This window comes from Pangasianodon hypophthalmus, chromosome 6 (genome assembly GCF_027358585.1).
Source record: "Pangasianodon hypophthalmus isolate fPanHyp1 chromosome 6, fPanHyp1.pri, whole genome shotgun sequence".
Classification (NCBI taxonomy): domain Eukaryota; kingdom Metazoa; phylum Chordata; class Actinopteri; order Siluriformes; family Pangasiidae; genus Pangasianodon; species Pangasianodon hypophthalmus.
Genome location: NC_069715.1, coordinates 12,915,537 through 12,926,702, shown reverse-complemented (window position 1 = coordinate 12,926,702; position 11,166 = coordinate 12,915,537). Strand labels below are relative to the sequence as shown.

General features: G+C 37.7%; 1 protein-coding gene across 2 annotated transcripts; it reads right to left on the bottom strand.

Moving 5' to 3' along the window:
* Positions 1–479: 479 nt before the first annotated feature.
* cetp (cholesteryl ester transfer protein, plasma) lies at positions 480–10,617 on the bottom strand. Of its 2 annotated transcripts, none has more exons than XM_026926981.3 (16): positions 10,293–10,613; positions 9,894–10,008; positions 9,619–9,750; positions 9,188–9,258; positions 8,933–9,020; positions 6,868–6,937; positions 6,689–6,749; positions 6,511–6,602; positions 6,237–6,413; positions 5,969–6,019; positions 5,258–5,407; positions 4,545–4,612; positions 4,422–4,461; positions 4,249–4,318; positions 4,084–4,169; positions 480–1,581 (listed from the first exon to the last, which is right to left on the bottom strand). In XM_026926981.3, exons 1-16 carry the CDS (start codon positions 10,435–10,437, stop codon positions 1,504–1,506), a joined length of 1,494 nt encoding a protein of 497 aa, XP_026782782.1. In that variant the 5' UTR covers positions 10,438–10,613; the 3' UTR covers positions 480–1,503. The 2 variants fall into 2 exon arrangements, with proteins under 2 accessions (XP_026782782.1, XP_053090680.1); XM_053234705.1 differs by lacking the exon at positions 480–1,581 and adding an exon at positions 1,629–3,647 and having other exon boundaries at positions 10,293–10,617.
* Positions 10,618–11,166: the final 549 nt, after the last annotated feature.

Here is an 11,166-nt window from a genome sequence, read left to right as displayed (position 1 = left end):
AGCACGCTTTGGTGTAAAAACTGCGATCCTGGCAACCCTGAGGCTTCGTTTCCGTAAAAGTCGTTATGTGATGCCATGGTTTAAACACAACAGAGTAACCATGTGGTAAACTTCAAACAGTGTATGTGGGTGTGTGTGGATAGGCAGTTAGGGTTATGGTTAGGCTGAAGTGCAGTGGGACATCAGGTAAACTGGAAGAGCTAAATTTTGCAGTAGTTTTTCTGGCCTGATAAGTGTTACTAAACCATTGCTTGATAGAAATAACATGCTGTATTCAGTATGACATAATATAAAGGGGTGTGTAGTCAGCAGCAAACAGGAAGTTGAGCCCAAAAGTTTTGACGCAGGAAAAGTGATGTTTTGGCTATTTTTTTCATAATGTTATAAAATTGTCATGACTAATATATACCACATATTTATGATGCAAATACTGTATATATATTAAATGTACCACTGTAACAAAATAATCAGAATCGTAGTTCAATTCATGTACAGATGTTCATTATTTAATCGTTGATTACATTTTATTTGTTTATTAATGAATGACACACCATAATTTAACCATTTATACTTACATTTAATATTGTGGAATACCCAAGAAACAAGTTACTTCCAGTTATCACTGACATTATAGTAACTATCAGTAACAGTCAGATGTTTACCAGACTTTTAATAAAGTTAATAAACCAAAATAAATGCAGCTTGTCATGTTACTGAGAAACCATAAAACACATAAGTCATAAAACATAAACATAAAAGTCCTTGGTCCTGAAGCCATTCCCATGCTGGAAAACGTAAGTAAACGGCTTTACCTCTTTTACAATGATAAATGTTAAATGAATGTCTCCAAGTAGCATCATATCAATGATTATACATTTTTAGGGCACTTTCGTCCATTAGTTGTGCTCTGTAACCGGAACAACCTGAAATTTTTTTTTTTTTTCATGCTATTTCAGCCAAAGATCGCACATTATTCATACGATCTTTGTCAGATTTTCAAATACATATTTTAAATATTGTTGATCCTTTTCTGGTATATGGACCTCTGCCATTTCAAGTAAATAGGAGCCTGGTCATACCCTGGAGCATTGCCAAGATGGCCACCAAGTCAGCAGACTTTACTAGAAGGATGTTTGTGTTATACAGCTTGACGGTATAAATGTTATTGAATTATTAGACGTTTAACTGAAGGAGCAATAGAGAAAATTCCCCCCTGTAGAGCATCATGTCAAGAACAGTAAAGTTTCTATTTTTCTGGAAACTCCTGGAACGTTTACTTTACAAGTTAACACTTGCTATGACATCCACAGATAAGGAAAGGATGTTTTTACTGGTATTTAAAAGTAATCATACAGTATGCTACTACAAAATTCATACTACAAAAATGCTATTTCAAACTAAAAATATGTATATACAAATGTAAATATACTTGTGCCAACACCTTGTGATTATATGTGTGTCTTTAAGCAAATGCATGACAGAATATGGGATACTAGACTGCAGTTACGCCAGAGTCTTCCTGAGGAACTCCACCAGTAGATGCTGTGGGAAACCAAAGTCCATCTGCACCAAGACATAACCCTGCATGGAGAAAGAGAGGACATGATGATTATCTGAAACCACATGGGCATGTATTGTGAGCACCAGCAGCTCCTGATGATTTTGGAGGGGAAGGATGACTTTAACAATGACATAGCCTCAAACAAAATTAAATTGAGAGGACATCACACTTGGCTTATGCTATAGGCTACTATCTAGTGAATTTTTAATGTAACCCCATAATAGCCAGTTGAGACTCGACAACATACAGTCTAGCAGCTCGTTTCGAGAAGTTTTAGATGTACCTTTGTTCAACTGTCTTCACTACAGCCGGTGTGGTTCTTATAACTCAGTCGTTATATGGGAAACAAGGTGATTGTGGTGCACCCACATTTCCAATGTACAGACATAATCCACTCCATAGTCCCCGTTTCCTTCTCCCAATTTTTGCATATATCTAATTTATTTGGTTCATCATATATACTGTCTTCATTAGATTCATTTCCAAATGTTTGCTATAAACCAAGATCTTGTTGGCCACGGAGTATTTTTAAACTAGCACAATCTGGCAGCCCCTTTAACTATTCAGACCGCAGGTCTTCCCTGAGCATGGGGCAGTGTGATTCCTGCCCCAATGGACTTCTATTAGTGCTTGTTGCGGTTCCCAATTTTTTTTTTTTTTGTGATCAACTTTTTATTGTCTTTTACATATAACATAACATCATGACATCCATTCAAAGCAAAGCATAACAAAACAAAAAAAAACAACAGACATATAATCAATAATTTAAAGAGTCCAGTCAAAAAGGAGAGAGAAAGGGAGGGAAAAAAGAAAATAAATAAAATAAAATCATTGATCGAAAAACATTGCCAAGCATCAATAGTACTAGGTTTGGCCTTATTAATTCGTGCTGTTGTACATTCACAAGTCACTATTTTCAGGAGGCTATGGATCCATTATGTTTTTCCACACATGTGCGGTGTAAACCAGTTCTGTATTATTGTCTTCTTCGCAGCCGTAAAACCAGCAAACAATATTCTCTTTTGTATTAAGCTTATACAGAGACCAGAATCATCATTAAGAAGACATAAACTTGGGTTAGCAAAGTAATCAATTTGTAGTAAGGAGGATAAAACCAGGTTTACATGTGTCCATAGCTTAATGACGATAGGACACTCCCAAAACATATGAAGAAAAGTACCTGATGATGCAGTATTACATATATGGCAGTTAAAATTTGGTTGTAATTTCATTTTGAATCTTTTGTAAGGAGTTATGTATGCTCCATGAATGACTTTGAAGTGAATAAGACGATGAGCCAAGTTATTAGAAGTTAAGCTGAGGTTAGACCACACTTTCTCCCAGTCAACAGATAAATTAAGGTCAGATAATTCCCGACTGCAGATAGATTTGATAGAAGAGGTTTTGTAATGCAATCAATAATTATATTATATATTAAGGAAACAGATGGCCGACCAGAAGATGGTGCAATCCAACCCGCATAGGATAAAAGGAAATGGGAGATGCCCAAGGAACTCCATACGCTTTGAGAGCAGAACATAATTGAAAAAAAGACAAAAAATGCGGATGCTGGTAAACAAAACTTAGTTCTTAATGTCTGAAATGAACAGAGGCCCTGGTTATCATATATATCACCGCACGTGTTTATGCCTAAAGAAGACCAAGAGGGCTGGACAAATGGATGATTTCTGCATAAAAATTAAAATTGTGCCATAAAGGTGTACTGTTACAAAATTTGAAGGGTCCTCCTATCAGATGTTCAACCGTTTTCCAGATTTTAACAGAATTATCCACAACCGGACCAAATTTATAATTATCACCTTTTTTCCTGTGCCAGTAAATAAAATATCTTGGAGTCTATTTGGTTTAACCTTGTCAGCTTCAATCAGTCTCCATGAAACTTTAGATTGAGGATCAACCCTATTATGAAGAGCCTTAAGTTGAAATGACCAGTAATACAATTCAAAATTTGGTACAGCCAGTCCTCCTGCGCGTATAGGATGTTGTAATGTGGTAAGTTTGATTCTGGGGCATTTATCATTCCAGATAAAATGAGATAGTATGGAGTTGATCTCCTTAAAGTAACCTGGAGGGGGAGAAAGTGGAATCATAGAGAAAAGAAAGTTAAACCGAGGTAACAAATTCTTCTTAACTGTAGAGATTCTTCCTTGAAGAGAGACTTTAAGTTTATTCCATCTTTGAATGTCATTTTTAATCTTAACTAGAATACTATTAAAGTTGTCTCTGGCAATCTTATGGATGTTGCGGTTCCCAATTTTGACAACTATGTACAATAATAACTCTGTGGAAGCTAAGTGGGGCAGTGAACGCAACATCTAGAAAGGTGAGCAAATCAATCTAACTTCAGTTTGAATTTGTCACATAGCAACATTGTATTAATTGGTCACTCAAAACAGTTGGTTTCTCAAAAGAGTATTTGTTCAGAGCTTACATGGTCAGAGGGTTGCTGTTATTAAGCTCCAGTAACTAAACCAGTTCTAAACAAGAGATTAGACACTCACATTATAAGGTATTACTTCAGGATTGATGATGTCAAACAGATTGAGCCCCTGCTGGTCCATCAAGGCTGTTATTGCTGCCTCTAGGTCTAAGAAGAGAAAATATGCCAGATTGATAAAATATTACATACTTTCATAAATGTACACACAGAAACACACTAGACTTACAGGATATGACTTTGGGGATCCCAATCTTCTCAACAGCCTCCTGAAGATAATCACTTAATCTCGTCTCCATCTTAAAACACAAGAAGAGAATTAACGGTGTTGACAGAGACAGAAGCATAATCAAAAAAAAAAAACATAATAAAATTAACTCTGGTTTGCAGCCCGGTCCTTACCTCTGAAACATCTGAGCTGGAAATGTTTGATGTAGATATACTACAAGCCACAGAAGGAAATATGTCAGAATTGAGTAAACTGGGAATAAAAGCGCAGGGCTTTACAGGAAGTGCCATACTTACTGCACTGGTGTGGCCTTCAGGATGACTTTCTTTTCAGCATAAGAGGCTCTCACACAGACTTCCACCTCCTACTGGGACACAAACCATGCTGTTAAAGATAGCATATTATAAATATTAACTTTTAAGTATGGGATAATGTAAATAAATATACCACAATGCTGGTGAATTCTCAAATCTGATTGATGTTGATTAATTTTCCATAACAGCAGCTCTAACAGTAGTGCTGGTTGTTATTCAAATAATAAATGTATATTAATACACTCGTTCTAATACATTATCATTTCTTTAGTTAAAGGTCATTCACAGTGACATGTATGGCAGATGCTCCACATCATCTAAGACTAAAAAGCACAATCTGTCATTCATTAATAAATAAAAAAAATTGCAGTAGTTGGTAAATTGTTGTGATATAAGTGGACACATTTTAAAACATGACGTTATAGGAAGATAATCCACTTTGGGATGGTAACGTATTACACCATCCTTCCTTGGAATGAAGTGTGCAGTGCTAGCTTTTAAACTAATGACTGGAAGGTTGTGAGTTCAGATACCACTACTGGATCTACTCTAAGCTTGGATCGTATAGGGTCTCACTTTTAATTATCTTTGGATAAAAGTGTGGGCTAAATAAATATGTATAATTTGATGAAGCATTGCAAATTTTGGCAGTGTACAAACAGTGCAGGCTTTTGTTTTAAGTGCTGATGACTGACCGTCTCAAAGTAAAGTGCAGGGCTGTCCTGCTTTGCAGAAGAGAGCTCCACTGCAGCCACCGCTCTGACAAATGAGCCTTGCGGCGTTGTCCAGAAACGAGGCACTGATGCACTCCATGCTCTTAACAACGGTTCCTTGGAGAATAGCCACTAATGGATGCAGTCACAAACATACACACACTTCTGTGATGTGTTATCATTTCACAATAATTAAAAATAAGAATAATAAATAATAAGTAAATGGCAAAAGAAGAAGTTTGGGCATTCATTAAAAAGATAGAAATCATAGAAGTATGAAAACAATAAGAAGAAGAACATGGCTGATTTTACAATTCTATTGAGAAACCAAAGGTCTCATGTTAAAATTACAGTGTTAATGCGACTTGATTATGAGAATGTTAATGAAGTTGGCTCCACACTGCAAAATCTGCATTTACAGGTTAAATGTGATTACCAAATATAAAGAGGTTACCCAAAATGAGGGTTAACAGGTTGGACTCATAACACAAACTCACAAATAGGCTAAAAACAAGGCAGATAGAATTTTTTTTTTAGTTTTAGAGCTCTTAATGAGGTAAGCATACATGCAACGAACAACTCGCACATAGCAGGCTTACCACTCTACAGCTATACATTTACATGAGTCTACAGATATACAAGCACAATGAGTAACAAATCATTAACTAAAGTGCACTGTGGAAGTTACAGTACCTTGTTCACTAAATTAGGTCTGTCTGTGGCTAGCTGAATCTGGAACATGTCCTGCAATCAAAAATATCAACTCAAGTAACTCTCTGTGAGAGTCACAACTAGGGTGGATATGGAAGGTGGAAATTACAGAAGGTCCCATCTAACAACAGAAATGTTTATGCAATCCAATGTAATCTTTATACAATGTTTATGTTGTTACTTCAATTGTAATATTGTTTTAACAAGCTTTTAGCCTAGTTTCATTTGTTTACGTGGAATGATAATATACAGTGAGCTCTGTTCTGGAGATGTTTTTGAAGAATCGTCCATCGTAGTATGCTGCCGTCATTAGAGGGTCAAGGGTATCATCAGAGAGCCAAAAGTACAGGCTGCGGTTCTCTGAAATCTGATCTGGTTTAAACACAGAGTCTTTGATCTCTGAGGTGCTATTATAGGTCACCAGACCCTGGTAAAAAGAGAACCAGAATACTGTAGTTATTTAACTGTGACAGAATACTCAGCATACTTTAAAAAAAAAAGAAAAGGCATAAATTAAGTGCTACCTTGTGGTATGACTCTATGAAATTAGAAGTGATAACAGGGGAAGAGGTTATTCCGACATCCACAGAGATGCTTCCATCACTCAAAAACTGCTCTGCTCATACAAAAGATATATCTACATTAAACTCTAAATTACACAGCTACACAGCATCCTAATGGCAACTGTTTTCCAAACCCTACCTGCTGTATCCTGAATAAAATCTGCCAGGATATTTGCCACCTTGTTGATTTCCTTACAGATCTGTAATTCACATAAATTAATTAGCAAGGCTTTTTGTAAATACATTTGTGTGCATTTTTAATTATGTGTTCCTTCAAGAGGACACCAGTGTGCAGAGTTGTGCAATAAAATCACTCACTTGCCCCTTTACAACCAGCTTTACTGTGATAGTGATGAAATTAGTGAACACTTTCTTCAGCCAGTTAGGTCTGCAAAAAAAGCCAAATCAGTCTTAAACACTCCATACTTCACCTTTGGTTTAATTTAATCAAAATCAGAAATGTTCTTTTAAAAGCCAGTTGAATGGACTACAGGAGGAGGCAGGGGGATGGTCATGCCCCTTTAGACATCGGTGGGGCTGCTGTGGAAAGTGTCAGGAGTATCATGTTTCTCTGTGTGCACCTCACCGATGACCTGACCTGGTCCCTTCACATAAAGACAGTGGTGAAATCTGCTTTCAGCCATTCTACTTCCTGCAGAGGCTCAGAAAGTTTGGTTCCCCCAACATTTTGACCAAGTTCTACAAATGCACCATAGAGAGCATCGTGACTGGGTGCATGACTGTCTGGTTTGGCTAAACTCATTATTGGCAACAAACTCCCAGCCTTACAGGACATCTTCCATACGCTATGTCTGAGGAAGGCACACAAAATCACCACAGATCACAATCGTCGCAGCATTCATTCCAGAGCCAGCAAGTTGAAGAACACTTTCTACCTGCAGGCCATCAGGATCCTGAATAAACTGTAATCCAGGCATCACTCCTTCTCCCACTCTTTCACTCATGTCTCCACTACCTCCCACACACTGGTCATCTCACTGAAAGCTCACAGACACTCATGGACAATCTCTGCACATGTTTCTGTCACTTTGAGGCATGTTGCAGTATTTAAAAGGGCACTATTACCACTTTATCATCACTAAGGACACAGTCCAGTCTCTGTGCAATATATTGATCATATTTAATTACACGCTACGTATACTACTACATCTAATATATTGTAATATCTTTTTAATGCTACTTTGTACTGCTGCTTATTATACTCTCCCATGTCTATAGATGACTGCTCAGACACTACACACTGCACACAGCTACTATTTATTTTACTATCTTATGCACGCTTTGGATACTGGTTACATACTGTGACTGCACATATTCCAGTGTCTACAGCTGGGATCTGCACTTTACCTACATACTTACTAGGCATATATACCAGTTTCCTAATATATATCTGCGCATTTCGTATGCATATTGTATTTGTAAATAATTTTTCTTCTTCTCCTTCCCCCTTATCTTCTTGTGTATATTTTTTGTATTGCACAGCTGTAGCGTACCCGAGCCTCACAACAAGCATTTCAACGTACAACTGTCCCTGACATTTTGTGCACATGACAAATAAACTTGAAACTAAAAACTGAAAGGAATTAGAGACTTCAGTAACTTCAGGGACACAGCATTCAGTGAAACAGTGATCAGTACATTTTAAAGAAAATGCTCCTGGTAGCAGTATCTTGCACTTTCTCACTTTCCTTTGATTTGAGACATTCATTCAGTCAGTCAGTCAGTCAGTCATTCATTAATCCTCAGTCAGGTTTACACAGTCAGGGTTACACAGTCAGGGTTTCAGTGGATCTGGAGGCTATCCCAGGAACACTGGCCAAGAGACAGGAATATACCCTGAGTGGGACCCATGCACACGCATTCACACCTAGGGTTAATTTAGCGTAGTGAATCCATCTACTGACATGTTTTTGGAGCGAACGGGGAGAAAACCCACACAGACATGGGAAGAACATGCACAACTCCACACAGACAGTAACCTGTCTGATTGAGACAACACCATCTTATTAAGGAAATGGCTACTTCTACCCAAACATAGTAAGAAAGAGTTCTAAATCCTAATTACATATGGTGTACCATCATTTTGTCCCAACTTGAAGATTTTCCTTTATTCAAAGAAGTGGCTTTACGGTTCATCATTATTTTGATGTACCATAATGCCATTTACAACTGTGGCCTTCTGAATGTAGCACTTATATTTTGGCTGTTCAGAAATTTGCCTTCAGCAAATTCTGGAAGTCATCTTATGATCTCTGCAGTGACAAATTCTTCAAAAATACTCAAGTATTCAAAAGAGTATTCAAAATTCTCCTCCGGACATGTGTGGATTGTTTTTTTGTGTGGATTGAATTTGCACACTCACTCTCGGTCACCTTGCAGTAGGAGTTGCAGCTTGTGGAAGGTGAGGTAGCAGTCAGAAGTGTCTGCAGCTACTCTGCCTTTCCCACAATCTGAAACACACACAAAACACACCTTCATCATCACACACATCAGTCAAGGCCAGAGACAAGGATTTGCACAGCTTACACCGTTTTCTATGAAGGGTGAGCATCATGCTGGACATGCTATTACAGTTAACCATTAGACAGAGACGAAATGAAAAAGTCATAATACTCACATAGCTTAGAATTGATGACTAAATCAATTTGGGACTCAACTTCAAAATCAAGTGACTGGCCTACTGAGAAGCTGTATGAGAGGAAAATGCTATCATTATTTAAGTATATTTGATCATTTGCAGAGTATATCAAGACACTGATAGTGTAAATTGAAATGTTTATTGCTCAAGTATATTGCTTACATGTAAAATAAGGCACAGAATATACAAAAATCATATAATGACTATGTAGCCACTAACTGGATGAATTTGCATAGCATTAACTAAAATTGCCATGCCATAATTTGTTGTAGATGGTACTTTATAATACTCCATGATGTTTAGTCATAGTGTATTTTAAGGGACAGTATTATTAAATTTAATAAATGAAAGCACTGTTAAAAGAACTCTGATCTAGCCTCACACATATAATAATACATGGAATTACTCACAGAGTGCTCCCGTATCCATATGTAATGGTTCCCTTAAAAACAACAGATACATTGGAGATAGTGATGCCAATGCCTTCATTCTCCCGCAGCTCAAATTCACTATTCCCAATTGTCAGATTGTGGATCTCCAGACTAGATATGAGGAAACCATAGAGAACCAGAGAATGGACAAAAGCCTTTTACAATTACAATTGTTGACTTCTGTAAATATAAATATGTAAAAATGTGTATGTATATACAGTATATAGGCACAGATTATATCTTAGTCTACCTACTTGTGTAATCCGTAATTCAGTTTGCCCATGAATAACATTGACTTCTCCCCCTGAATACTGGGATATTTGGCATGCTGGAATGCAGCCTGGATTACTTCTGTGGTTTTTTCATTTACTGTAGAGTTCAAACAGGTTATCATTTCACAGTAATTCTTAGAAACTTCAAAAAACAAGCTGGGACTTTTACAAAAGGACACAGAAGTAATAAAAGGACGAAAAATCGCAGTTTGAACTAACACAAATGTCATTCTACAGAGAGACTCACAAGATCTCACAATCCTGTTAGGGCCTTATTGCTACTCCATAATAAAAGAACCATTCTGTTGCTAGTGAAAGCAAATATGTACTGCAAGACCCATTTATACAGGAGAACACACGCACAAAAAAAATTTAACTCACAGACGACAGCAGCAGGGTATGTGAGCCTACACACAATGCCGGTAAATCTGTAGGCTGATTCAGGATCCACACACGAGTGTCCCACTCCGATCAGACTAAAGAGCAGGAGCAGTCCTACACCTGACACCACTGCGTTCCTCTTCATCTCTGGAATGTTCACGAATACAGGTCCTGCTCTGTTCTTCTTCTGTAAATGATACTGGGTTTCTTTGTCTCGTGCTTTAAAATCTCAAGGCAGTTAGGGAAAATATAGGAGGGATGGGGCACCCTGAGAGTGTGTGTGTGTGTATGTGTGTGTATGGTTGGAGGAGGAGCACTATGGTCTTTGCCTGGCTCCAAAACAAGCAGGAGGACAGAGGAGAACTGACGCTTTCGTCCAGAGTCCACTACAATTAGTTAAACTGGGGGTTACAGAGGGTCAGTAAAAAAATTAGGGGACTGTTGCTGTACAGAACATTCTCCAGGATAGGACAAGACACCAGGCGGGACAATGAAGGGGAGGAGGATGAGGATTTCTGGAGGTAGCCCTTAGGGGAGTTTAGGGGAATTACATTAAACTCTATCACTATGTAAGCAAAGCGAAAGCACAGAGTATTTGTGTGCACATGTGCAAAAAAAGCACCAGAAAAAACCAGCTGTTGCTCCATAAGTTTGCGTTCTGATGGTTTATCAGCAGCGGGCAGGCCGGTATGCTTATGTCTGAAGTTCAAAGAACAAATGAACCACAAAACAGAAAGTTTATGCCACACAAACACAATGCATTGGCACTGTGTCACCATGACAATGCCTGTGTGGCATGCTGTTCAGCAACTTGTAATCCTTATCACAAAGAAGCCACTTGTTTTATTTAAAGGAATTTATTTCGCTTCTTTAT